This window comes from Neovison vison, chromosome 9 (assembly GCF_020171115.1).
Source record: "Neovison vison isolate M4711 chromosome 9, ASM_NN_V1, whole genome shotgun sequence".
NCBI lineage: Eukaryota > Metazoa > Chordata > Mammalia > Carnivora > Mustelidae > Neogale > Neogale vison.
The window spans coordinates 11,286,625-11,314,039 of record NC_058099.1 but is presented as its reverse complement, the minus strand read 5'-3'; the positions used below and the strand labels follow the sequence as shown (position 1 = coordinate 11,314,039).

Sequence of the window (27,415 nt, the reverse complement as noted above, 5' to 3'; positions counted from 1 at the left end):
ACTTGGGAGCTCTGGTTCATTTCCATCCCCAGCTGCGGAAAGCGGTTCTGGCTGGCTCTGGTGTTGCCTCTGACAGTGATGTGACCTTGAGCCTGTTGCTCCCCCTCTCCTGGTGGGAGTAGAGGGTGAGGCGCCAGGTAAGGCAGGACTGGCTGTCTGTGCTGCTTGCTGGCGGTCCCCAACCTCTGCCCCTACCTGCTCTCAGCTCAAGAAATGCCCCCTGCCCCCAGCAAACCCAGTGGCTGGAGAACGAGGTGGCCCAATTCTGTGAGCAGCTGCACTTGGGCCAGTCCCGGCAGGACCCCCAAAGCCCACATCTGAGCAGCATGGTGGGTCCTATTCCCCCAGGGAGGGGGAGGAGGCCCATAAGGGGTGGGAGAGGGGAGCCTGGCCTATCCTGGAGCTCCCTCTAGTGGCTCCAGAAGGGCCTGCAGCCCGTCCTGTGGGCGAGGGAGGATGGGGTTTGTGGGGACCACCCTCCCCAAGCCACCCCGACTACTCCTGTCTCCATCCTCATCACTGGGGCATTCACCAAGCTGGGATGCTTCACCTGAGACACACACTGGCCTTCTCCCTCTTTCTCGGCCCCAGAAAACATCAACCTCTGTTGTGTCAGCCCCACAAATGCCCACCCTCTGTCGACCCTCATCTCTGTCCTAATTAGGCTTTGTGACCTTTCCCTGGATTATTTCTACTCCTGCCTTCCTACAGCGCATCTTCCACGCTCCTCCCAGAGGGCACTCCGCAACACGCAAACCGAATGTATCATTCCGTGCTTCAATCCCTCCCATGGCTCCCCAGTGTCCCCGGGACAAAGCCCGATCTCCTTGGCACCTTCTGCATGAGCTCTTCTCTGCTGGTGCACCAGCCTCACCTCTGACTGCAGCCCCTCCTCGTCCTGACCGCAGGCCATGCTCACCTGCCTGCAGTCCCTGATGGGAAAGCGGAACAAGTGACCTTGGACCACACTGAGTCTTCAGCCAGCTAAGCCTTTTGTCTCCCCTTCTTTACCTGGAAAACTATCCACACCCAAGGTTCCACCTCCTCTTGGAAACTGCCCTCTGGCGGCTGGCCTCTCTGTCCTTGGGGCTCCCACCAGGCTCTAAGCAAGTGTCTCCTGGAGTTGTCCATGTGTCTGTCTTTCCACTAGATGTGAGCTTTTGAAAGCCAAGGGCTGAATGGCTCTCACCTGCTATGTGTTCTGCCTTAGGATAGTACAGACATCCTAAGATGGACACTGGCAACAGGAACAGGGATGGTCAGTGCTGAGGTCATTCAGGGAAGCCCACAGGGCTGGGGAAGAACAGGAGAGACCCCAGTCAAGCCTTGGGAAAGGGATTGAGGCTGCTCTGAGGAGGGGATGCCAGACCGGGTCTTAAAGGATCAGCACAGGATTCAACCAGGTGGAGGGAGGAGCAATGAGCTTTCCAGGGAGCAGACCCTGGGAGTGAAGACTTGCCAGAAAAACACCCCCCCAACCCCTGTTGTGTGTATGTGTGTTTAGCTGGGAGTTGGGGGGAACACAGAGCAGCTAGATATAGGGGGGGAGGGGAGAGGGTGAAACCCCATGATATGCACCTGCATCTGTGGGAAGGTAAGCAGGGAGCTGAATTATGAGGGATTTGGGCATCAGGCTCAGGAATTTGAACTTGGCCTGGAAGCGAAGAAGACACAATTGGGATTTGAAAAATTCTGGCAGTTGGTATAGAAGCCAGGGGCCTCCTGAATGCTTTTGGGGGGAATCTTAGGGATTGCTGTTTTCATGATGACAAGGGGCCACGGCTGGCACTGAGTGGTGGGGACCGGGATTCTGGATACCCTGCGATGTGCAGAACAGACCGACCACCAAGAATGTCCCTTATGCCCCTTGACTTTGGAATGTTCTACCAGGTATCTAAGTAGAGGAAAAAAATACCTGTTTGTGTCTGAGCAAGAGCCCAAGTCTTGCTCATAAGTACAGAGCATTTTTGTATGAATGCTCTGAATTTTGACATACACTGAAATTGCCAGATATACGGTTTCCATGTAAATGGAAGGAACAGTGCTCTTTATCTTGTTCAGAACCTTCCCCAGAGTTGTCACCATTCCGGAAAATCACATACTTGATGTTAACACTACTTGTGGTATCTGAGTTGCCAACCTGACAAGCCCTCACCGGTCCGCATTTGGGTCTGTCACGTTCAGGGGACTCTATGTATAGGTACAGGCGTCTTGTTATTTTATCATGTCTTTCTAGTGTAGTCAATGAAAGTATTTACAACTTGAAATACACCTCCTCTTAAATTACTTTCCTTATTAATTTAATCAGAACTTGCTCAGCTCTTAGCATGTGCCGGGCACTGTTCTAAATACTTCATGAATAATTACTCACTTAATCCTCATAATAACTCTTTGCAGCTAAGTACTACATAGAGGGGGGAAAAAATCCTCCCCCCCACCTTTTTTTTTTTTTTTACTGGAATGCTAACTGAGGCACAGAGAGGGTAAGGGACTTACCCAAGGTCACACAGTTGGAAAGTGTAGAAGCCAGGATTTGAACCAGTTTTTGTGCACTTCACCATTAGCCTATAATGGCTCATTCTGATATTTTGGTTAGGGCGTTGGGATGGTTCTCCTTGGGGAATTATATGCATACCTATGCTATTTCATTGCAGGGGAGTAAGGGTGATAGGAGATACCTATCAAGGGGGGAACTGACATGGTTAAAAACCGCTGGCAGGGTGCCTGGGTGGCTCAGTGGGTTAAGCCTCTGCCTTCAGCTCAGGTCATGATCTCAGGGTCCTGGGATCGAGTCCTGCATCGGGCTCTCTGTTCAGCAGGGAGCCTGCTTCCTCCTCTCTCTCTCTCTCTCTCTCTCTCTCTGCTTGCCTCTCTGCCTACTTGTAAAATAAATAAAATATTAAAAAAAAACAAACCGCTGGCAGAGAGCTCACAAGCATTCTGGGGCTCACCCAGGAAGGGAGGTGTGAGAAGGGCAGAGGGATGGGAGCAGATCCCCATGCACCCCAACATTTGGGGAGGAAAGAGAGAGCAAGGGATAGCCAGGAAAGTAGGAGGGAAGCCAGGGGAAAATGTTCTAAGAAGAAGGGAGAGGGTGAGAGTGGGGAAGGCCTCTGAAAGGTCAGGGAGGTCAGGGCTAAAGGGGGTCCCACTTGGCCACAAAGGGAACTGGGTTACTGCGCTGGTGAGAGCTGAAGCAACAAAGAGGCCTGTGCTTGGAGCTGTCCTCAGCAGCGTGGCAGCGGGGCAGTGGGGTGGAGGGCGGTGGGGGGGGAGGGGTGGCAGAGAGGGAGGAAATACCCCGGCTTTGCCCTCCTCCCTCTCTCTTCTCTCCTGCTGTGCCACCACAGGCCACTTCCGGGAAGCCAGAGGGAAGGAAGTCCTTGGGAATCAGTGGGCCGTATGGGGGGGAGGAAGGGGTCCCTCCCCTCTACGTGTGGAGAGTGGGAGACAGAATAACCAACAGGGTCCCCTGAAAAAGGGAGATGCAGGCCCCTGGTGGGGAGGATCCAGGGCAGGCATCACTTGTAAGGGTCCAGAGGCAGCCCTCCTGGAGATCCCTTCAGCGGGGAGCAGCGGCCGGGGTGGGGAGCGGTGCATTCCCTTCCCCCCCACCGCGCCCGGGGCCGGCAGCCCACTCAGAGCACTGCGATGGAGATACTGTCATCCCAACTTCCACATGGGGAAACGAGGATCGAAAAACTAAAAGAGACCCACAAAACCTTGCCTGAGGGCAGAGAGCAGATTCAGGATTCATACAAAGTGGGGCGACGCCAAAGGTGGGGCCACCCAGCACTAAGCTTTCCTGTCACATCTCCCTCTTGCTGGGTGCCCCCGACCAGGAGGAAGTCAGCAAGTAGCTCCGGAGCAGAGTGAATCCTCCAGCGCATTTACTCAGCCTGGAGGCAAAGACTCGAGAAGTGGAAAGGGCTGGTGTCAGGTGGCCCGAGCTGGAATCCCGCCCCTGCACGGAGCAGCTGCCAACCTCACCTTCCCGAGCCTCCGTTTCCTCATCTGTAAAATGGGGACAGCGCTGACCTTGCAGTATTGTTGAGGGGGTAAAACAAGGTCCCCCTCCACCTTCACAGCCGCCCCCCAAGGGGGACTGGGTGGGGAAACACTCCCACCCAGTCGGGCGGGGCTGGCCCACGCTCACGGTCTCTTCTCCAGACCCGAACAGGGAGGGCGGCAGGTCGGCCTGCCCCGTCTGACCTCGGCCTCCTGCCCAGCGGTGGCTCCCAGCCGCCCCCGCCTCGCTCACATGGGGCTCCCGCGCCCGCGCTGAGTTCGGCATCCATCCCTCCGCGTCCGCCTCCGCCCATCCAGTGCCCTCCCGACCTCGCACGACACTCCCAGGTCTGGCCACACGGTGGCGCACAGCAGCTGCAGGACAGGGGCGGGGCGTGGTGGGCGTTTGGACTGGGGTCCTGCTGACCTCAGGGTTCATGTAAAAGCCGCACGTCTGTGTCTGCGGCCGGCCGGGGACCGGGATGGATGGGGGGAGGGGGGACGGGAGCCCTTCCGTTCTGTGCGCAGCTCCCCGGCCTGCTTGGAATGCTCAGGAACCTCTGAGACACAGAATGAACAGAAGTTTCACTGCCGCTTCAGCTCATTAAAGCTTTACCAGGTGGGAACTGTTATTTCCATTTTACAGATGAGGAAACTGAGGCCTGGGGAGGAAGTCACGTGCTGAGATGACTCGGCCAATCAGTGGTAGAGCTGTGCTCAAACTGAGATCTCTTTAGCGGCGGGGTCTGCGCTCTTCTCACAGGGTGGAGGAAGGTCTTGAGGGTGGTGGGAGCTCCTGGTGTATGAGAGGCAGGGACCCTCTGAGGAGAGTCCCAGAAACCAAGGAGCATCTCCCATCCCAGAGGAAACAAGACTGCAGGTGGGGATGATGTGGGATGTGGACCAGCGGTCCACCCAGGTCTTTGGCTCCCTTTCTGAGCACTTTGCTAGGGTTGGAGGACCAGCGTGGCTCTGGGCCACCCATGAGTGTGTGATACCCACTGCCCTTCTCCCTCCCTCCCTCCGTGGACCCGCTAGCACAGCCTGAGCTCCCTCATTCACCGCTCAGGTCTGTCTCTCCAGACTGCCCTCCAGAGGTCAGGGCACATCCCAGAGCCCACCACGGGATTCCTGAGTCCAGGTCCCCCAAAGAACACCCCCCCCACCCCTGCAAGCAACATTCCCTTTTCCAGCGGGCAGCAAGCAAACATCAAGTGCAGCAGGAGACTATAAGGTTAGACTACAAGAAGGACTTCCCAGCAGGGGAGCGGGAAAATTCGCTTAGTTGGAACTTCCATTCACTAGGATGGGGTGCCTTGGATTGCAGTGAGGTTTCCAGAGTTATGAATGGCAGAGGCAAAGATTCAGGCCAAAGGAGAGAAATGGAAAAGGTTCAGTTTGGCTGGTGAGGATGAAGGGAGCCAGGGGCCTTATCCTGAGGGCCCCACTGGGAGGGGCGGTTTGTGAGCATAGGTCAAGGAGAGGGGTGGGATTAAGAGAGTGAGAAGGAAGAGCCACCAGGGGCTGGTGGGCGGAGTGTGGGGAGGGGAAGGGGGCCTTGGCTGCAGGCTGGGGGGTACCTGTTCAGGTGGGGAGCAGTGGGAGGGAACAAGCTGGGTGGGAAGGGCTGGGGCTTCTGAGCCAAGAGGAGGTCTGGGGGGCTGCTGGCTGCTCAGCCCTGGGCTGGGGAGGGGGGCCCAGGCTGATGAGAGATGGGGGCGTGTCCGGCGGGCTGGGATAACCTAGGACTTGGGAGTAGCGGGCATCATCTGGGAAAAGAACAGAAAGCCTCCCCAGCCAGGAGGCTGAGGCAGCAGGACCTGAGAGGTGGGAGGAGGGGGGGGGTGGGGGTGCACAAAGATCAGGTCAGACCTGCAGGGCCCCCTGAGGCCTCTCTGGAGCCCTGGAGCTTGGGGAGACGGCGTGGGTCAGACCCCTCCTCTAGAATCTGTTCCCAGTGGAGCAGCCTGGGAGGGCCTGGGGTGGGGGAGGAGGCGGGAGGGGAGGGAGGGAGGGGCCGGGCCTCTGTCCACGGCATTAGTGCTGGTTGGAGGGAGAGGGGGGTGCGGAGCCAGCCAGGCCGCCTGTTCCCACAGCCGGGAGCTGAGCGCGCTGCCATGGCGCTGGCCAGGCCTGGGACCCCGGCCTCCAGGCCCCTGGCCCCTCTCCTGCCGTGGCTGTTGCTCTTGGCTCCGGCCCTCACCCTCCTGGGTGGTGAGTTGGGGCACAAGCCTTGGGGTGGCGGTGGGGGCGGGGGACTGGGGCTGGGTCTGTCTCTGTCTCCCAGGGCAGATACCCCGGGCCTGTGTGGAGTATGTGTCCTGGGCCTTGGGGGGTTGCTGGGTGCCCGGGGGCCTTTGTGAAGGGGCCGTGGGTTGGGGCGCTGCGGCCTGGGAGTGGTGTTGGGACTGGGAAGCCCCGGGCTGAGGCTGGGAGCCGGGGGTTGCAGGTCTGTTGTGAGTGTGCGCCGGGCTGTGGGTGCGTGAAGTTGTGAGCTGTCCCGGCTGAGCTGAGAGTCCTTGTCTGAGGCTTTCTGGGTGTGGTGGGCTGAGACTGAGCACTAGTTGTGGGGTGTAAGTTGTCAAGTGGGTTGAGCTGTGTCTTAGCTCTCCACAAGGGGACCCGGGGCGGCAGGGGGGTGGAGAGCAGCAGACCGCAGCCCCGTGGATCACGGTGGGGAGGGGGAAGGGGACCAGGGGATCCCAGCGTCCACGTCCACCTGCATCCCTTCCACGTGTGGGTTCCCTTGCCTGCACTGGGGCCTGGGGGTGCTCTGGGGCCCCTGGGGGGTGGCCAGGCACTGGGGAGCACGTGTGTCCCCTGCCGCCCCTCCCCGGCATTCCGAGACCTGGCTGAAAGGGCTTCCTAAGCCAGACCCCGTTCGCCAAACGGTTTTGCTTTTGTCCGAGAGGATTCACGTGTGCTGCCCGCAGCCTGGACTTCTTCCTGGGGGGTCTTGGGGACGCTTTGTCTTGGTCACTATAGCTACGGGGCCAGGCCTGGGAAGTCCCCTGACCCCGCCTCCGCTGCTGGCTGGCGGAGGGAGCCAACCCAGGGCCGGTGGCCTGGACTTCACTGGTGGGGGGGTTGGGGGGTGGGGGAGAGGCACCTCTCCGACTCCCAGGGTGGGAGGTCAAGCCTCCCCAGGCCCCGACCTAGGGCCCTCCTCCCCATTCATGGGGCCTACTCACAACACTGTCGTCTCCTCCTCTCTGAAGGGCCTCTGGGGAGGGTGAGGACCCCACTTTGTAGGGAAGGACCCTGAGGCGCAGGCAGGGACGGGGGCTGAGGAGCGGGCCTCCTGACTCAGATCCCGGATCCTGGGCTCAGGAGAGGAGCCGAGGGTCAGCTTCCTGCACAGGAGGGGCACAGAATCTTGGCGTGTGGATCTGCTCACTGCCCCCTGCCCTACCACGTACACACTCACACCTGCAGACACACACACACGCACCTGCACGCTGGTGTGGCACGTACAAGGGCACAACTCACCACGTGAGCAGGGGCCACATGCACTCACACACAAACACACACGGCCCTCCAGGTGTGTGATGGGTGCCTGCACACACCAGGGTACGGACAGTGACGTGTGCATTCACACTCAGACACATGTTCGCGTGAACCGTGAGACCGAGTGAACACAAAGGAGACAGATGCTGCAGAAAAAGTGGCCACGGAGGGACAGGCTCACCCCAATCTAACCCTAGGGTGCCCGGGAGCGGCTGTTCTCCCTGTGATTTCTTTGCAGGGAGCCCACTCCCTGGGCATCCCCAAAAGCTGGGGTGAGGGCACTGTGGGCACAAGCATTCCTGGATACCAGCGCCCGACGCCTGGCTGCCAGGAAGAGAGGGGCTGGGGACCGTGTCCCTGGGAAAGTAATTTCCATCCCTGAGGGGAGGAGCTTTCTGGAAGCCCTGGGCCCCTGGCTCTGCCTCCTAGGCTTGCCAGGCCCTGAGCTGAGCCCCTCCATCCTGGGCCCGCTCTGCCACAAAAGCCTGGCTGGTTTCTGTGGAGAGGACCAAGCATCTTGGAGGACAATGGGGGCGGGCTGGGCTCTCACAGCCCGGGAGCCTGGCTGACAAAGGGCAGCAGTCCCGTCCCCACGTCTGGCCCCTCCTCCCCCCAGTGCTGGGGGTGGGGCGGGAGGGGGGGGCTGTGGGACTGAGGCAGAGAGGCAGGGACGGCGGGTGAGGGGAGCCACACACATGTGGACCAGCGTCAGGACTGGCTGGCTAGACAGCGTTTGCTCCAAGTAAAGGATTGTTGGTCGGTGAATAAAGAGCAGGGCCGGCCACCCCTGGGAGATATTATGCTAATGGGTTGCCGTGAGGGACTTCGTCTTTTTGTTTTTCTAACTAAGGATTTTTTTTTTTTTAAGATTTTATCTATTTATTTGACAGACAGAGATCACAAGTAAGCAGAGAGGCAGGCAGAGAGAGAGAGGAGGAAGCAGGCTCCCTGCTGAGCAGAGACCCCCCCCCCCCATGCGGGGCTCGACCCCAGGACCCTGAGATCATGACCTGAGCCAAAGGCAGAGGCTTTAACCCACTGAGCCACCCAGGCGCCCCTATTAAAGATTTAAAAAAATCTCTTTATCAATTTTAAGTCATCCCTGTACCCGACACAGGGCTTGAACTTACCATCCTGAGATCGAGAGTCCATGCTGTACCCACAGCGCCAGCCGGGTGCCCCACATGACAGACTGAGAATCTCCCCCAGCTGTGTGAGGCCAGCGCTAACCCCCCCCCCCCCCCAGTTTATAGAGGAGGAAATGAGGCCCGGAGAGGATTAGGGACTTGCCTGGAGTCGCACAGCTACTGTGTTCGGGACCTGCCTATTTGAGCCACGTCCCTTCTCTGTTCCTCTACCCCTTCAGGGGGCCACCCAGCTAACTCTGAGGGATCTGATGGGAAAACACAGTGGTTCTCCAACTCAGTTTGGCTTGCAGTTTCCAAGGACATGTTAGCCCAGAGACCACTCATAAAAGTGACCGGTTTGGGTGGCAGAGCCCCGTGGGAAAGTGTCTCCATGGACGTGGGCTCCGAGACCCAAGCTGGAAACACTGGGATAGGCCAGTGCCACGCACAGGGTGGGTAGCGAATCGTGGCAGCCATTGTCACTCGCTATTGTTACCAAAATTATCAATATTGAACCTCCCTTTTAGCCTCGGGGGGGGGGGGGATTAAACATTTTTGTGTTAGAGTATTCCAAACTGTCCCATCTTGTTAGGGTAACTTAGCCCTTTCCTGGTGGCTGTGGGGTAGTGGGGGTTCACTCCTGTCCTGGGGGCCTAATGGGATTCGATGAGCAGTGTCTGCCCCTCAGAAGCTCCCCACATCTTACAAGATCTCGGGCCACTTCTTCTTTTTTTTTTTTTAAAGATTTTATTTATTTATTTGACAGATAGATCACAAGTAGGCAGAGAGAGAGGAGGAAGCAGGCTCCCTGCTGAGCAGAGAGCCCAATGCGGGGCTCGATCCCAGGACCCTGAGACCATGACCCAAGCTGAAAGCAGAGGCCTTAACCCACTGAGCCACCCAGGCGCCCTGATCTCGGGCCACTTCTTAGAAATATCCTTTCTTGCCACGTTAAGACAAGAAGCTTCTCAAAACTCACCCTTGGTAAACATTTCCCATCAGCCATCAGGAGTTATCACAAGGTCTGTTATAAGTGCACATAAATGTGTTGTACCTGAGCCATACAAAAGCTCAGTTTATCCTGATGCAATTAAATCCTGAGTAATTTAACTCTTGGATACCTGTTCAGTGATTATACACAAGCCATAAGTGCACATAAAGTAAGAGTTAGTAGGCCCTTAGCAAGGAGCCCACAGAAGCACAGTGGGTTGCCCACAGCCCGGTTCTGCTTAAAGAGGGAAAGCTGGGGCGCCTGGGTGGCTCAGTGGGTTAAGCCGCTGCCTTTGGCTCAGGTCATGATCTCAGGGTCCTGGGATCAAGTCCCGCATCGGGCTCTCTGCTCAGCAGGGAGCCTGCTTCCCTCTCTCTCTCTCTCTCTCTCTGCCTGCCTCTCTGTCTGTCAAATAAAAAACAAATAAAAAATCTTTAAAAAAAAAAAAAAAAAGAGGGAAAGCTGACCGCTCTGCCCAGGCTATCCAGGGACCTCCACCCTTGTGCCAACCTTCAGAGACTTTTTCCTGTGATCTGGGATGCCCTGAGATGACAACAATGGGTGGCAATGTGAGTTTGCAAAGTGGGAATTTCACATGCCTTGGGAGATGTGGGTCTTTCAGGAGTCTGGAGACAACCTGCTTCTTAGTCTTTTGAGGGCAGATTTGAGGCAAGTTTATAACCTCTCCGAGTTAGAAAACAGAGCTTTTCTTAACAGCACCCACCCTTCCTGGTTTGAATCCATGGTAGTCACGCAGTCTCAGACCTAAGCACGGCTCCCGGCCCATAGTACGCACTCAGTAAACGGTTGCTGTTATCATAGGACAATCGTCCTCCCTTCTTGGTGGTGGGATCTGGGCCTTCCCCGGGGGACAGGGGAGCAGGTCGAAGGGGAGGGGCGTGTGTCCCTTAATCCCTCCCCTGCCAGGTCCTCCCAGGCAGCCTGAGAGGTCAGGAGGGATTTGTGAAGATAAGCACAGGCCCCTCGTCACCCTGGCAACAGGCCACGCCCCCAGCCTGGCCCAGGGCCGGCCCCCCTCTGCCCCACTGCCCTCACCTCCACCTCCCAGTCCATGGCTGGCCTGGAACTTCTGGTGTCACTCCCGCCAGACTGGGGACTGAGGCCAGCGGTTCCTAGGCCTCCATGTGCAAAGGGTTCCCCAAGGAGCTTGGGGCAATGCAGATTCTCTGGGCCCAGGCCCAATAGCTCTGAATCTCTAGGTCTGGAGTACAGGGCCAGAAATCTGTATTCTTTCTTTCTCATTCTCTCTCCGTCTTTAAAAGATCTATTTATTTATTTTAGAGGGGAGGAGGAATCTTAAGCAGACTCCCCCTGAGCACGGAACCTGATGATGCAGGGCTCGATTTCACGACCCTGAGATCACGACCTGAGCTGAAACCAAGAGGTTCACTGACCGTGCCACCCAGGCACCCCCATAAATCTGTATCCTTAATACAGGCCAGAGGTTCAGAAGCCCCAGGGGTGAAGGTCTGGAGTAGTGGGACCTGGTTTGGATTCCAGCCCCTCACAGGCTGCGGGACAGGGCAGTCCCTTCGCCTTTGAGCCTCCCTTCCCTCAGCTGTAGAACAGGAATAGCAGCTCTCTGCGTCTTTACGGTGAACAGGAAGATGACGGAGTATACAAGAAAGAGGGGTGTCTCCCATCCAGGCTTTTGGTGCTACTGCGTGCCCCGTGGGATAAGCAGCTTCCTTCCTCTCTGCCTGACTCACGGGAGGAGCTCCTTCCTCTCCTGTCACTAGACTCCGACTCCGTGGGGTGCCAGCATATAGGGTCCTGGGCCACCTGCTCCCATGATGATCCAGAGCCTGATCAAAATGGCCACAGCCCTTCATGAAGCCTCACTGGGGGCCAGGCCTTCACTCTTGTCCCCTCAGTGGTTTCTCACAGCATGAGGTGGCACTGTTCAAACCGCAGAAGCCAGGCCTGTCTGATGCCCATCTAGCCCTAAAGGACATGGCTCTAAACAGATCAGCCACAGCGGCTGGGGTGGGGAAAAGAAAGCTGAGCTGCCCAGAAGCTGCTCCAAGAGAGGCCCAGACTCCCCGGCCCTCACCTACATGGCCAGGCTTGGGGGAGGGGGCTGGGATGGATGCCCTGAGCTGGGGAGGGAACAGAGGTCAGAGAGGGGCTGTGGACACCACTAGAGCCCTACGCGGTCATCTTGGCCTGACGGTGTTTCAGCCCCTCTGCCCCCTTGCCACATGCTTAGCCCTGGGTGGGCACTGGTAGCCCACCGTTAGGGAGTGAGTGAGCCCACGCCCAGCTGTACCAGGTGCTCTGGGTGCTGGGGAGTGCCAGCCAGGTTCTCTCTCTGCTGCCAAGGTCTGTGTCTCCACATCCCTGTCCCCCATCCTGCCGCCCCCGGGCTGGGAAGGGCGGGGGTTGGCCAGTGGAAGGCCCTGCCTGGTGGAATGTGGATGCCGCTGAGCCTTATCTGGGGGGTCTTCACCAAGGTGGGGGAAGGGAGGTGCAGGGCCTGAAGCTGTCCTAGGCCTGGTTAGTGTCTGGATGACAACCTGGGCAGGGGAGGGGCGCCTCTCAGAGCCCCAGGTTGGGGGTGCCTCCTGCTTTATGGCGGTTCCCCTCCCCCAGCTCTTACTGAGGTCCTGCGAGTGGCCAGCAGCAGTACCTGAGGCTCTGAATCCACCCCTGTGCTGCGAGGCCTGCCCTGGGTTCATCCCCTTTCTGATGGGAGACAGAGGCTCAGCAGGAGAGAGGGCCTGCTCGGGGTCTCAGAGCTGGTAACTGAGTGGGGATCTGAACCCAGGGCAGTTCTGCTTCAAAGCCTAAGTTCTTCACCAGCCGTGGAGGCTCTCAGGAGGGGACGGGGCTGACTCTCCTAGGGGCTTGGCTTCCAGACTAGCAGGTGACCCTCTGGCGTGGTGGAGGCAGCAGTGGCCTGACCCAGCTGTCCTGCACCCTGTGACCTTGGCCAGGCGGACTGGTCAGCCGGTTGCTGAGGGCCGGGGATCCCCGGAGAGGTTTCCAGGCCCCCAAGCAGGGAGCGAGTGGAGGCTGGGAGGAGGGCCTGGGTTGGGGGGGGCGGTGCCCAGTTCCCAGTCCCTGCCTTTGAAGTCCTCCATCTCCGGTTTCACCCTGGGATGGAGTTGCCAGACCCCCAGCAGGAGAGGTGGACGGGACAGTCGGAGGAAACCCCCTCTCTGGGCGGTTGGGGGTGATGAAACGTGTGATAGGCTCCTAGGCTGTCCTAGTAACTTGCTGTGAGGCTCAGGCAAGAGTCTTTACTTTCGGGGCCCCAGGGCGGCTCAGTCAGGATCTCAGGGATTTGGGATAGAGCCCCACCCACTCCTGCTGGGCAGAGAGCCTGCTTCTCCCCACGCTCTCTTTCTGTGAAATAAATAAATCAATCTTAAAAGAAAAAGGTCTTCACTCTCTCGCTTGAGCCTCAGTTTGCTCTCTTGTAAAATGGGCACGACAGTGCCTGCCCCAAAGGGGCTCTGCGAGGAGGGGATGAGCAGGGCGCAAAGCTCTCAGGGTCAGAGAGCGTCTGTCCTCTAGTCCTGCTGGGGCATGGTGTGTGGGGGGTTAAGTATCCGGTCCCTTCCCCTTCACAGAGACCCTCCTGAACCAGTCCCAGTTCCAGCCGTAGTTGTGCAGGGGCGTTGGGGATGCAGCTTGTAGAGCCCGTGGCCCTCCGTCTAGCCTCCTGAAGCAGACAGACCCTCCTGCTTTCTGGCTCTGTGGTCTGGGGTGGGCCGGACAGTGGGGAGCGGAGCGTCCTGGTCTACCCCGCCCAGCCCTTTTTCTCTCTTTATAGGAATGGTGCCTTCGGAGGCCCCAGGTGTCTGTGCCTCAGCCCCGTGTGCTCCAGGGACCGAGTGCCAGGCTACGGAGAACGGCAGCTACACCTGTGGGCCCACGGAGCCCCGGGGCTGTGCCACCCAGCCCTGCCACCACGGCGCTCTCTGCGTGCCCCAGGGTCCAGACCCCCACGGCTTCCGCTGCTACTGCGTGCCCGGGTTCCAGGGCCCACGCTGCGAGCTGGACATCGACGAGTGTGCCTCCCGGCCCTGCCACCACGGGGCCACCTGCCACAACCTGGCTGATCGTTACGAGTGCCGCTGTCCCCTTGGCTATGCAGGTAACGGCCTCATGTCCTGGACGGAGGTCTGTGATGTCCATCCCGTCGGTGGCTCAGGCTGTAAAATGACGCACTGAGCTGTGACTTTAGCGTAGAGAGCAACCCCCCCAACCCCAGCCGCCAAGGCATCCTGGAAACTCTGGGGTATTCTGCTCTGGGGCTTCCCACAGAATGGACCGACTGTCCGGAAGCCAGGACGTGGGGAGCAGCTAGGCACAGGTCTGCGAGAGGCTCCGCCCAGGGCAGCGGGGACCCTGAAGCATAGACACTCCCAGTTCTAGTTCAACCCTGAATTCAGACAACTCTGCTCTGAGGGCAGAAGGCGGTTTGAGGTCATCTCAGAGTAAGGGGTGCACCCTGGGGGGGCCGGGTCCCAGGGGAGGGAGCTTATAGTGAGGCACTTTGGGACGGACTCTGGAAATGGGTCCCACGTATCCTCCTCACCGTCTGAGAGTCTGGGTGGAGTGTCAGCTTTGCGTGTGTGAGGGAGGTCACGTGAGGGGCCTGTGTGTGTCTCTGTCTGCGGGTGTCTGGGCTCCCGGACTGCATCAGTGGACGTGTGTGGGCCAGCAGGTGCATGCACCAGACGTGCCCGGGGGGCCCTGGGGAGCACACTCTGGGTGAGCTGCGGCTGCGAGCGGGGGCCGAGTCTGCCATGACTCACTGCGCTCCTCCTCCCTCCGTTCAGAGCCTGGCGGGGGAGGCTGGGATTCCAGGCGGCTGGGGCCTGGCTCCCCCTGGCACAGAGGGTGGGAGTGGGACTGGGGAGGGAGGAGGGAGGGGTCATGGGAGGGAGGGGCTGTGTTTGGCGCTCACTGAGCTGGGAAGGGGTGGAAGGTTCCAGCTGGAGCCAGCTGGGTCCCTGGTCCCCCAGGGCCAACCCTATCGTAGTGGGGGGGCAGGGCCTCTGGGGTCCACTGTGACATGTGGGCCCCCCGATGAACTCAGGCAGTACATCCCCAAACCCTGAGATTCTCCATCTCCCCTCGTCTCCACACGTCTCCTGATCCCTGAGGGCTGCCCAGATGTCTCAGTTTTGCCCAGGCAGAGGAGCTTCCCTGGGTTTGGGGTTTTAGAAGCAAGAAGGCGCAGGGGAAACCAGAAGGAGCTGGTCACTCCAGCAGTTCTCACTGGGGCCTGTCCCTCCCCGACGGAGTCCCTCTCTACACTCTCTTCAAAGCCAGCAGAGTGAGCCTTCCACAGTGTAGATAGAATCGTGTAACTCAGTGGCTTCCAACTTTTAGGATAAGCCCAGGTTGGGGCCCCGGAGGCCACCACAGCCCCCAGCCCTCCCTCACCTCCTCTGCACTGTCCTTTGCTCCTAACCCTCCCTGTTCCCCTTTCTGAGGACATCATGCCTCTGCCCCAAGCTAGTCTGGGCCAGTTCCCCAGCCTGGAAGCCAAATCCCTGCACAGCCCCGGTCCAATCCAGTGAATTCTTACTCATCATTCAAAAGTTTCTTCTTCCAGGAAGCCTTCCCTGACTCCAGATGCCCAGGCCAGAACCCTGGGTCTTGCTTTTAGGGGATCCACTATGCTCCCACTGCTGAGCTTATCACAGTGAAAAATTAGTCAGCATCTATGTCCTATCGACCTCTTCCCCGTCTCCTCAGCTCCACGGCTGTGAGCTCAGGGAGGCAGGGACGGCCGTCCGGTTTCTACCTCATTGCTGTTGCCGGCTCAAGAGATACCTCCTCCCGACGAACGGACCAACGGATTCTCTCGGGATCTTCAGGTTTCCGCTCCTTGTAGCTGCCTGAAGCTGCTTGCAGGTCGGCCTGCCTGGGCCTTGTTCGACCTCCCTCCGGGTGTCAATCTGTCTGTCTGTGTCTCCGGCCCTGTCCAGGGGTGACCTGCGAGGAGGAGGTGGACGAGTGTGCCTCGGCGCCCTGTCTGCACGGCGGCTCGTGCCTGGACGGCGTGGGCTCCTACCGCTGCGTGTGCGCGCCAGGCTATGGGGGCGCCAGCTGCCAGCTGGACCTGGACGAGTGCCAGAGCCAGCCGTGCGCGCACGGGGGCGAGTGCCACGACCTGGTCAACGGGTGAGCTGCGGGAGCGGGCGGCCGCGGCCCCGTGGCGCCGGGGCGGAGGAGGCTGCACGTCAGAGCCGGGCAGGTGGAGGCGGGTGGAGGCTCAGGGCGCGCTCAGCCGGGCCTGCGCCCCGCTCTGCTCCAGGTTCCGGTGCGACTGTGCGGACACGGGCTACGAGGGCGCGCGCTGCGAGCAGGAGGTACTGGAGTGCGAGTCGGCGCCCTGCGCGAACAACGCGTCCTGCCTCGAAGGCCTCGGGAGCTTCCGCTGCCTCTGCTGGCCAGGTGCGTGTGCGTCTGCGTGCGCGTGCATGCGTGTCTGCGTGCGCGTGCGTGCGTGCGCGTGCTCGCGCCCCCGTGGGGCCGCGTGGGCGGCCAAGAGGTGTGCGCCGGGCTCCTCTGCCCTCCCGATGTGTCTGTGACTGCGGCTTTTCTGAGCGTCACTTCTGCGGGGATCTGCAAAATCGGGCTAATCGCAGCAGCTGCTCCGAGCATTGTCGCGAGGAGGGTCGAGGTGAAATGCCCGTGAAGCCTTGGCACGTGCGAAGGGCTCCGTAGTACTAGCAGTGATAGTAACGGGACGCTGACCGCCTGCCGCGGTCGTTCCCACTGTCCTCAGTGTCCCCGTCCCTCACCCCATCCATGAACGTATTCTGAGCAGTCGCTCCAGCCTGGCCCCGGCTTGGCCGGCAGCAGCGGAGGGGTGCTCCCCGGAGATCCCATGTGACCTGCTACCTACGCGCGTGTGCCCCCAGGTTACAGCGGCCGGCAGTGCGAGGTGGATGAGGATGAGTGCGAGTCGGGCCCCTGCCAGCACGGGGGGCAGTGCCTGCAGCGCTCAGACCCGGCGCTCTACGGAGGCGCCCAGGCCACCTTCCCCGGCACCTTCAGCTTCCGCCACGCTGCCGGCTTCCTGTGCCGCTGCCCTCCCGGCTTTGAGGGTGAGTCCCCTTCCACCCTACCGGGAAAGCGGGGCCCCTGGCGTGTGGATGCGGGGGGAGGAATGCCAGGGCTCCGCTCGCGGCCTGGCTCTGTCACACAGGTGCAGCCCGCCTGTGTTAGCACTTCTCCCTGGGCCTCAGTCTCCATAGTTCTAAAATGGGCTCCTCCAGCTCTCTGGTTCTGAGGGCACAGGTGGGAACCACAGCTGGCCCTCTTGCAGGGGACGAATGTGGCGTGGATGTGGACGAGTGTGCCTCACAGCCATGCCTCAATGGTGGCCGCTGCCAGGACCTGCCCAACAGCTTCCAGTGCCACTGTCCAGATGGCTACACAGGTGCGGGGGGCAGGGTGGGCACCCAGGACAGGGCAAGGGCAGATCGGAGGGCCTGGGCTGAGAAACTTCCTCTGGCTGATGCATGGAGGCTGGATTGATGGGGACAAGGAGAGTAGGAAGAAGGTGGATGTGCTGGTGACAGCTAAGAAGGGCTGAGCGGGGACCTGGGCTTTGGAGGCGAAAGTGGAGGGAACTAAGTGGGTTGAGAACTCTTTCGGGGGGGGGGTTCTGGAGGCCCTGGGGGTTAGTCCAGGCATGAGTGAGAAGGGTCAGAGATGCTGGCTGCTTCTGCCCTGGGTGATGTTGGTTGGGTGTCCATACTTGTCTATACCAAGTCCAAGTGTCTGCGGAGCACCCACAGGGAGGAGCCAGGATGGGGGCTGGTGTTCCGGAGTCTGGGGCCCAGGAAGAACCAGTGACCGGGGTTCATGGGTACAGTCCTGGCAGCTGGAGCCAATGTGTGGAGTGATGGGCAAAGAGAACCTTAAGCACCTGACATCCTAGGGCAGGGCAGAGGCCAAGGGCCCCTCCAGGGACAGGACAGAAGAGGTAAAGGAGGGGATCACAGATAGAAGGGTGAGCTTGACCTCTGCAGAGCTGGGGCCTATCAGGCAGGAGCTGGGTTGCAGAAAGACTCTCCCTGCCTCGGGTACAGCAGATGCTTAGACACGCAGATACCCTTCCAGGATGCTGGTGAACCCAAAGAAGTGCTCACGTCCTCCTCGGGTGTCCCTGCCCCCTCTGGAATGTGTGCGACACCTCCCCTGCGCCCGCCCGCATTCCTGCTTGGGCACACTGCCTCCTCTCCCTGGCAGGTTTCCTGGGCACTGGCTCCCCCGCCCAGGGCAAGGAGGTGCTGATCACCACCCTCCCTCCCAACTCAGCAGCCCAAAGATGTTGAGCTCAGTGTCCCCTGCCCCAGGGCGGCCACCCAGGAAGCCCATCAACTGTCCCCCGTGGGCTGAGACTCCCCAAGTCCTGCCTGGAAGCAATGGCCTTGCAGGCACTCGGCAGGCCCACTACAGCGGGCTTGGCCCCTGATGAGCATTTCTGTGCATTTCGTTCCCTCCTCATCACACCCCCACGAGGTGGAGTTCTTACAGATGAAGTCACAGAGATTTGAAAGAGGGGGTGTCGTTCCCTGCGGTTCGCCAGTGTCAGCCAGAGCCCAGCTCCTCCCCCAGCTGAGCTCAGCTGATGGATGACAGGGAGGTCAGAGCCGAGGTCAGGGCCCGAGAGGGGGAACCCCAACCATAGGGCTGGGCTCCTTGCCGCTGTCCAACCCCATCCTCCCTTTGGGTTGTGCTGGCCTGGGGGAGGCCAGTGCCTGGCATTCCTGAGCCAGTTCTGAAGGAGGCGGCTGGTCAGGCGGGGAGCTTAGCTCCCCTGGCCCACAACCCGCCCGGCACTCTTGGCCCTCCATGGGGAAATGCGATGGGGCCGCGGGCTCTGTGGACATTCCTGGGGGGCATGTGGCTCCTGGCAGGTATGCAGGGCTGGGGCTTTGGGCAGGATGAGGTGTGGCTGGCTGTCCCCAAAAGGAGGCTATGGTGGTTGGGGGCTGACGGGGGTCAGGGTTCAAATCCTGGCGGCCTCTCTGGGCCTGGGCTCCTCTAGGTGGGGTATGATGGGAAGGGCTGGCCTTGGTTGTTTTGTGGAGGCTCCGGCTGAGCTGGAGTTGGGCTGTGGCCTTTTGACCCAAGCTGGGGCCAAAGTACCTTGTGTGGGAGCCCCTGGAAGAGAGGGTGAGGTGACCCCCTCCATAGTCAGCCTGGGGTCCCAGGGCGGAGGGATTGGGGGATGGAGCCTGGGCGCATCCATCCATCCCCTCCTCCCCCATTCTGATACTTTGTCTACAAAAGCCAGACCAAGCCCTTTGCTGGGCATATTCAGGCCCCGGAGGTCTCAGCTGAGTAAACAGATATTTTCAGTACAGGGTTCTCGGGTGCTGTGTCTAGGCAAGGAGTTGGGAGTGACACAAGAGCTAGGGACTGGGAATCCAAGAAGCTTCCTAGGGGCCTTTGACTTTGGGCTTTGCAGGATGAGTAGGAGTTTGACTGGGTAAGTGAGGAGAAGGCATTCCAAGCAGAGAAACACTACGAGCAAAGCCCCTGGGAAATATTTTCTAGGAAATGCTTAAAGGAACAGGCGGTTCAGGGTTTGGAGGAAGCAGGGTTGAGACTTGGGGCCATGGAGAGCCCGGCCCGTAAGGAGTGTTGAGTGCCAAGGTGGTTGGACCTTAAGCAGGCGAATCTGGCGAGGTGATGCTTTGGAGATAGGCCTCTGACTCCTTGTGGAGATGGATGGTAGAGGGGGTTGAAGGCAGGCAAAGTAGAGGACGTTCGACTGTGGCCCTGTGAGCTGGTGAGTCAGAAAGGTGGCGTGGGAGAAACGGTGAGACCAGTGAGTGTTTAGGGGATTGAATCCACGGGGCATGGAGACCCATCAGACATGGGAAAGGAAGGGGTATCTTGGATTCCAGCCTTCAGGGACTTAGGCGACCATGAGAAATCCTTTGGGAATTGGTTCGGTCACTAGGTGCTGAGATCCCCGTCCCACAAGGCATGTAAGCTTTGCCTTGAGTGCTCGGTTCTTGCCTTGAGTGCTGAGCCTTGACCTGGTCTCTCCTGAAGGCCTGGCATGTCAGGAAGATGTGGACGAATGCCTGTCGGAGCCCTGCCTCCATGGCGGGACGTGTGACGACACTGTGGCAGGCTATGTCTGCCGGTGCCCAGAGGCCTGGGGTGGGCATGACTGTTCCGTGCAGCTCACCGGCTGCCAGGGCCACACTTGCCCACCCGCTGCCACCTGCATCCCCATCTTCAAGGCCGGGGTCCACAGTTACGCCTGCCGCTGCCCACCCGGTACTCATGGACCTTTCTGTGGCCAGAATACAACCTTCTCTGTGGTGGCCGGGAGCCCTGTGCAGACATCCGTGCCAGCCGGCGGTCCCTGGGGTCTGGCACTGAGGTTTCGCACCACACTACCTACGGGTGCCTTGGCCGCTCGCACGGACGCCCAGGATAGCTTGGAGCTGGCACTGGCAGGGGGCACACTTCAGGCCACCCTCTGGAGCCACGGCAACACCACTGCGCTAATGCTGAAGCTGCCGGACTTGGCTTTGAATGATGGTCACTGGCACAAAGTGGAGGTTTCGTTGCGCCGGGGGGTCCTGGAGCTGCAGCTGTGGCACGAGGACTGCCCCGCCCGGCTCTGTGCGGCCTCTAGGCCTGTGGCCCCAGCTCCCGGGACTTCTGAAGCGCCAACGCCTGCCAGGTTCTGCTCTGCCCAGCTGGGCGGCACCGCCTTTGAAGGCTGCCTCGAGGATGTGTACGTGGACGGGCACCTCCTGTTGCCCGAGGACCTCGGCGAGAATGTCCTCCTGGGCTGCGAGCGCCGTGAACAGTGCCAGCCTCCACCCTGTGCCCACGGAGGGGCCTGCGTGGACATGTGGACTCGCTTCCTCTGCAAATGCCCCCGGCCCTATAGCGGTCCTACCTGCGCTGATGGTGAGGAGCGAGGCAGGTGGGGCCCCCGGGGCAGAGAGTGGGCCTTCCCCCGGCCCACAGGCCTCACACTCGACATCCTCTCTCCCTGCAGAGGTTCCTGCTGCCACCTTTGGCTTGGGGGGCACCCTGAGCTCTGCCTCCTTCCTGCTCCGCCAGCTGCCAGGCCCCAACCTCACCATGTCCTTTCTCCTCCGTACTCGGGAACCCGCTGGCCTGCTGCTCCAACTTGCCAACGACTCAGTAGCTGGGCTAACAGTATTCCTCAGTGAGGGCCAGATCCAGGCCGAGGTGCTGGGCAGTCCTACTCTGGTGCTTCCTGGGCGCTGGGACGATGGGCTCCGCCACCTGGTGACGCTCAGCTTCGGGCCTGACCAGCTGCAGGGCTTGGGGCAGCAGGTGCACGTGGGTGGAAGGCTCCTCCCTGCTGATGCCCAGCCCTGGGGTGGGCCCTTCCGAGGCTGCCTCCAGGACCTGAGACTCAATGACCTCCACCTCCCGTTCTTTCCGCTGCTGCTGGGGAACTCAAGCCAGCCCAGCGAGCTGGGCAGCAGGCAGTCCCGGAACCTCACCGTGGGCTGCGTCTCCGAGGACACGTGCAGTGTGAGTTCCCCAGGAAAAGGAGTGGGTCCCTTTCTCGGGATCTACCCTGCATCTCTGGGGGTTAGCATGTCCTTCTGGTGAGGAAAATGGCAGGAGGTGAAGCGCTGTGCCCACGTTTCCTCTGCTAGAGAGTGACAGAGCAGGGTTCACACTGATCTCCTGGCCCAGCTGCTCTTGGCCTCTGCTCTGGCCCCTCCCCAGTCTTGGTGTGAGACAGATACCCTGACCCAGGCGGAGGGCTGCCTGAGCCATTCTGTGGGAACTGTGGGGGAGGGGGCATAGACGACAGGGATGTCCTTGGGTCCATGGACAAAACACCAACCTTGGCATTGGAATGGCCGGAGTGTGAATTCTGGCTCCCCTATTTCCTGCCTGGATGAGCCAGGCAAGTGGCTTCTTCTCTCTGAGCCTCAGTTTATCTATAAAATGGGGACAATAGTGACTTCCTCTCTATGTGTTTGTAGTAGGTGCTCAGTGAAGAGCCCGTACAGTGATGGTTATGGGGGGATGATGCTAGCCCGACGCCTGAGCCAATCCCTGCCCTGATTTTTCTGCAGCCTGACCCCTGTCTCAATGGTGGAATTTGTCTCGTCACCTGGAATGACTTCCACTGCACCTGCCCTGTCAACTTCACGGGGCCAACATGTGCCCAGCAACTGTGGTGTCCTGGCCAGCCCTGCCTCCCGCCTGCCACCTGTGAGGAGGTCCCCGATGGCTTTGTCTGTGAGTGTGTGCTCTGGGCAGCCTACATATGGGGTTCTGGACACCCAGGCTGGGTTAGAGCCCACCCTTACCCTGGGGGCTCATTGGCAGTAGACCAGGGTGCCAACAGCCTCCAGTGTGGTTAGGCTACTGCATCCCGAGGGGCAGGTTTTCTGGAGGAAGACAGCACTCACCAGGTTTCCAAGGACAAGGAAGACTGACTAGGCATGGAGAGGGGGGACATTTTCAGGTGGGGCAACAGCATATGCAAAAGTCCTAGGGTTTATAAGAAGAACCGAAGCACAGTTACAGGTGTTGGGGTCCAGATATTGCCAGGAGGGGCCTTGAAAGCTAGACCAGGCAGCTCAGAACTTTTTCCTAAGGGAAGTGGGGAGCCACGGGTTGGTTTTAGACAGGAGAGGGATGTGATCAGCATTTTAGAAAGATGTGTGCGTTTTATTAAAATGCATGATCAGCATTTTAAAAATCTGCATTTAAAAGAGATGACTGCAGTGAATAGTGGGCCTCGGTGCTGAGACTCCACGGAAGAGGGAAGGGGACAGAGGAGTTATTGCGTGGTGTGTGACCTGGAGGGTAGAGAGGACCTGGCGTGGTGGGGTAGGGTAGCTCTCTCTCCCTACGCTGCCAGAAGCTGGTAGGGAATTATGAGCGGTGGAAGCCAGGGTGGTGGGGGCGACGGCTCCTGGGATTGGATGATGGGGGTGTGGGTGTGCCCCCTCGAGATGAGCGGGGCCATGGGGGCGGCAGGTGTGTCATTGCCCGTGGGCCCTTCCCAACACTCCCTCTCCCCGCAGGTGTGGGTGAAGCCACCTTCCGTGAGGGCCCTGCGGCCGCCTTCAGTGGGCACAACGCATCGTCACGGCTGTCGCTCAGCGGCCTGTCGCTGGCTTTTCGCACACGCGACTCTGAGGCCTGGCTGCTGCGCGCCACCGCGGGCGCCCACGCGGCCGTCTGGCTGGCCATCCGCAACGGCTCGCTGGCGGCCGGTGTGCGCAGCGGCCCAGGCCTGCCCGGGGCGGTGCTGCCGGAGTCCGGGCCGCGCGTGGCCGACGGCGCCTGGCACCGCGTGCGCCTGGCCAGGGAGCGCCCGGGGTCCGCCGCGTCGCGCTGGCTGCTCTGGCTGGACGGGGCGACCGTGCCCACGGCGCTGCGTGGCCTGGCCGGTGACCTGGGCTTCCTGCGTGGCCCCGGCGCCGCCCGCTTGCTGCTGGCCGAGAACTTCACCGGCTGCCTGGGTCGCGTGGCCATCGGCGGCCTCCCGCTGCCCCTGGCGCGCCCGCGACCCGGCGCAGCCCCCGGCTCCCGAGAGCACTTCTCGGCCTGGCCCGGGGCACCGGTCCCACGCCTCGGCTGCCACGGCGCGCGCGTGTGTGTCCCTTCGCCCTGCCTGCACGGCGGCAGCTGCCGCGACCTCTTTGACGCCTTCGCCTGCGCCTGCGTCCCGGGCTGGGAGGGCCTGCGCTGTGAGGTCCGCGCCGACCCGTGTCGCTCGGCACCCTGTGCTCGTGGCCGCTGCCATTCGCGCCCTGACGGCCGCTTCGAGTGCCGCTGCCCGCCTGGCTTCGTGGGCCCGCGCTGCAGGTGCGGATGGCCCGGGCGGCCTGGGACGGAGGGGCCCTGAGGGTTCCCCGGGCGGGGGCAGGTGTGGGGCACCCAAGTCCATGGGCTCCGCATCTGCAGCTCTGGTTCTGTGGGCGCTTCTCTGAGCCTCCGTGCCCTCATCTGTGAAATGGGAATAGCCGCCCCCTAGAGCTGCCAGGTAAAACCCAGATAACTTTGAATTTGAGATCAATGCCGCGGAGCGGGGGTAGGGGATGGGGGGGAACCCAGAGCTAGGTTTGGAAGAAAACCTGGAGGCTTCCCTACCTATCCGGGTTCATCCCTGTTAGTCCCATGAGGATGGCAGGGGCAGAGGGAGCCGGTTGGACTTTGATGCTTCCTCTTTTCAGTCTGGTTTTGACTTTCTGCTCCCTTTGGAGCCAAGCTTATGGAGGGTGGTCTGGCAGAGGCGTGACACCCCCCTCCCCCACCCCCAAGAAGCAATGTCCAGCCCAGGTTTTATGTTTGGGAACATGCTTTTGTTCCAAGGAGAGTTCTGACGTTCCTCAGCTTCTCCAGGGACTCTGAGCCCAGGGAGATGTTCCCAGCCTGGGTCTGGAGGTTCTACACCTTGTTGGGGGAGGGGACTGGAGTCGCAGGAGGACAGCCCCGTGCCCCATCCTTTCCACCTCGGACACCACTTCCGTGGTGGGTATCCGGGTCTGTAGTAGGCGGGCCCTGGACGCTACAGCTCAGGACATGGAGGCTCAGGTGGCCTGTGGTAGCCTCGGTGGCTGGGGGCCCGGCCAGGTTCCCGGGGTGCTGCCCCCACCCAGTGCGGTCTCTGTGCTTCCTGCCCAGGTCACCTGTCGTACCGGAGGAATGCAGCCTGAACTTCACCTGCCTCAACGGTGGTCCCTGTGAGGGTGGGCCCCAGGGGACCAACTGCAGCTGCCAGGAGGCCTTTGGTGGCCAGAGGTGGGCCTGGGAACTGGGCAGGGGAGGGGGGCCTAGATCCGCTCCAGGCAGGGCAGACAGAGTGGGGTATGGACCCTTGCTCACCTTCTCAACCCTCACTGTGCCCACAGTGCCAGACGGCCCACCTCTGTCTTTCCTCCCGGAGTTTCCAAGGCCATCCTTTGTTAGGCTGTCGCTGGGGAAGTGGTGGCCTGGTGGTGGTTCTTAGGGCCTCAGCCCTCAGCCTCATCCGCCCTCAGCCCTCATCCTTATCCACCAGCCCTTGACCTCAGCCTCAGCCCTCAGCCTTAGCCTCAACCTCAGCCTCGGCCCCCAGTGCCCATCCCTGAGCCCTGAGCCCACCTCAGCACCACCCAGGGAGACACAGCTGGGCAGGTTCTGGGACTGTTGCAGAGAGAAGGCGTCCGCATCCCTGGGCCGCTGCCCTCACACAGGCTCCCCGACGCTTCTGCCCCAGCAGCCCGTTCTCTGTTGTGATTGCTGGGACACAGGGGGGCGGTGCTGGAGGTCACAGTTGGCCTCAGTCACCTGGCAGGGCCCTGCCAGGCGGGGACCGTGCATGGTGACAGCAGGTGGACACCTGTGTATTTGGAGGCGGGGGTTGAGAAGCTGAAGCCGATGGGGGAGCAAGAGGCCCCCAGGAGGGAGCAGCTTTCCGACCCCCGCCTTCTTTGCCTTCCAGGTGTCAGGTCCCCTGCAAGGTCAACCCCTGCGTGAACGGCGGCACGTGCCGGGCTGCTGGTGGGCTGTATGAGTGCATCTGCGGTGCCAGGTTCTCAGGCCGGTTCTGCGAAGTGGTGGTGAGTGATGCCTGGGGGGCTTGGCGAGGGGGTGAGATGGTCTGGGGGTGGGGGGAGGACCTACAGAGCCCGTGGCACCTACAGAGCCTGTGCCTGGACCAGCCCTGTCCTGGGGCAGGGAGTAGGAGGGAAGGAGACTCAGGGAGGGCCTGGGAGGCCCCCCCCCCCCGTCCCTTTGGGGACTGGCTGTGAAACAGTGGGGCTTTGCCAAGTCCTCTCTGGGACCAGGACTCAGGTCTCACAGGATCTTAGGATTCTGGGGTTTCGGCTGGTGGCTCCAAGGGCCTGTAATCTCCAGTGGTTTGCGTGCCAGGATTCCAGAGTAGGAAGACTTGGAGAGCCCTGGATTCTGAGCCGGAGCAGCCAGAGACTCAGCTGAGGAGGGGCCCAATCGAGGAGGGTAGCTTGAGTTTGAACCTCCCCCTGGTTCTGCTTTCCACCAAGGGGCGGAACCGGTACCACAGGCCCAGTGGGCCGCGAGCCCACCGTGGGTGCTGATGGGAGAGAGGTAGGCAGGGGCAGAGCCTTGATCTCCACAGGCTTCTGGCAGCCCTGGTCATAAACCCGCAAATCCCCTCTGCTTCTGGGGAATGTTTCCTTTCAAGTTGAACTTTACAGCCTCTGGCGCCCTTACCTCCCCTCCTCTTGGGGCCAAGTGAGGAAATGGCTTTACAGCTCTCGGGGGTGGGGGGAGGCGCGGAGGCTGGGGACGGCCCATTTTGGGTTGGTCGGAACTCTGCTCTCCAGCCCTGGGTGCCTTTCCTCCTTCAGGGCTGGGTCCTGGGACTTGGGACCCAGGTCCCAGTGGCCGAGAGGCTTCACAGGACAGAGGGAGGGCCAGAGAGTCTGAGACCCTTGGGCCCTGGAATCTAAGAATTTGGTGATTTGGGGGCTCCCTAAATCCTGGTCTCAGGCCCCCTTGCTGGGCAGACCCTGGCGGGTTCTGAGCTTGCCCTCAGCTGGGCGGGCCCCCTCCACTCCTGCCCGGCACAGGCCACCTGGCCGGGGAGCGTCTCCTACATACTGCCTGAGAGGCCTCCCCCGGGATGAAACAGGGTCTCCACAGACACTAAGAAAGCAGACCACCTTCTGGGACGGGGCCGGATCAAGTCCCCAGTGCCTCAGACTGGCTGGGTTTATGGCAGGGAGGGGGAAGAAGGTGGGGGAGGCCGGGTGGTAGGGCCCGCTGTGGCCAGGAAAGGAAGGGCCTGGAGCTGTAATTCAAGGCTGAAGGATGGTGGCCTGGGCATGGCATGGGCCCTGGGGGCAGACGGAGGGGTCTGCCAGTCCTGGCTTGCTGGTCCTGGGTCTGGGGAAAACCTCTGTTATCTCCTTTGCGGCTTACCCTGTGTCACCCACCTGTTGGGGGCACTCGGAATTCACCGGCCCACAGAATAAAGCAGAGGTTCCTGTCCTCGTGGGAGTGAGGGCGTATCCCCACCCTTCTCCACTGGACCATCAGGAAGTTTGGGAAAACCTCCCCACACACCAGCACGGACCCACGCCCCCAGCCCTCATTACCGCGTCTCTTGCAGAAGGGCCTGCCGCTGCCCCTGCCGTTCCCGCTGCTGGAGGTGGCCGTGCCCGCGGCCTGCGCCTGCCTCCTCCTCCTCCTCCTGGGCCTCCTCTCAGGGATCCTGGCAGCCAGGAAGCGCCGCCAGTCCGAGGGCACCTACAGCCCCAGCCAGCAGGAGGTGGCCGGAGCCCGGCTGGAGATGGACAGTGTCCTCAAGGTGCCGCCGGAGGAGAGACTCATCTAGGCTTGCCTGGCTGCCGGCTCCAGCACTCAGGAGCTCCCCGGCGATTTCCACCCGAGGCCCCCAGGAGGCCGTGTCCGGTGGCCGGCCTCCTCCCGCAGCAGCGGGGCCCAGGACATCTGGTGGCCAAGCGTCCCCTTCGCCGGCAGCCCCTGCCCCTGCCCCGTTGTGGACAGGAGAGGGGAGCACTCAGGGAAGCAGACGGGGGGGTGGGGTGGCCTGGCAAGGCCGTGGACTTCCCGCCGGACCTGCGGGCTCTTGCCTCAGGAAGCCCTCAGCTGTGCAGGGGGGCACATGGGGGCACCCACTGTGCGTTCGGGAGTGTATGTGAGCACGTCCCTGGTGGCTGCTAACCTGCAGAAACCGGGACCGGACTCGTGGGCACATCCGAGTCTCTGCTGGGTGTGCCTGTCACAGGGTCTTGGGTGCAGGTGATCCCATGGAGGG

The 27,415-nt window shown here is 60.9% G+C and overlaps 1 protein-coding gene across 1 annotated transcript; it reads left to right on the top strand.

Annotated features, from left to right (window-relative positions):
* The first annotated feature begins 6,125 nt into the window (after window positions 1-6,125).
* CRB2 (crumbs cell polarity complex component 2) lies at window positions 6,126-27,156 on the top strand. Its single transcript, XM_044264949.1, has 13 exons — window positions 6,126-6,222; window positions 13,433-13,756; window positions 15,603-15,798; window positions 15,932-16,071; window positions 16,542-16,727; window positions 16,949-17,062; window positions 19,696-20,571; window positions 20,663-21,171; window positions 21,729-21,894; window positions 22,689-23,475; window positions 24,295-24,411; window positions 25,094-25,211; window positions 26,747-27,156. The coding sequence occupies exons 1-13, from the start codon at window positions 6,126-6,128 to the stop codon at window positions 26,969-26,971; spliced, it is 3,855 nt and encodes a 1,284-aa protein (XP_044120884.1). The 3' UTR covers window positions 26,972-27,156.
* The last annotated feature ends 259 nt before the right edge of the window (window positions 27,157-27,415 follow it).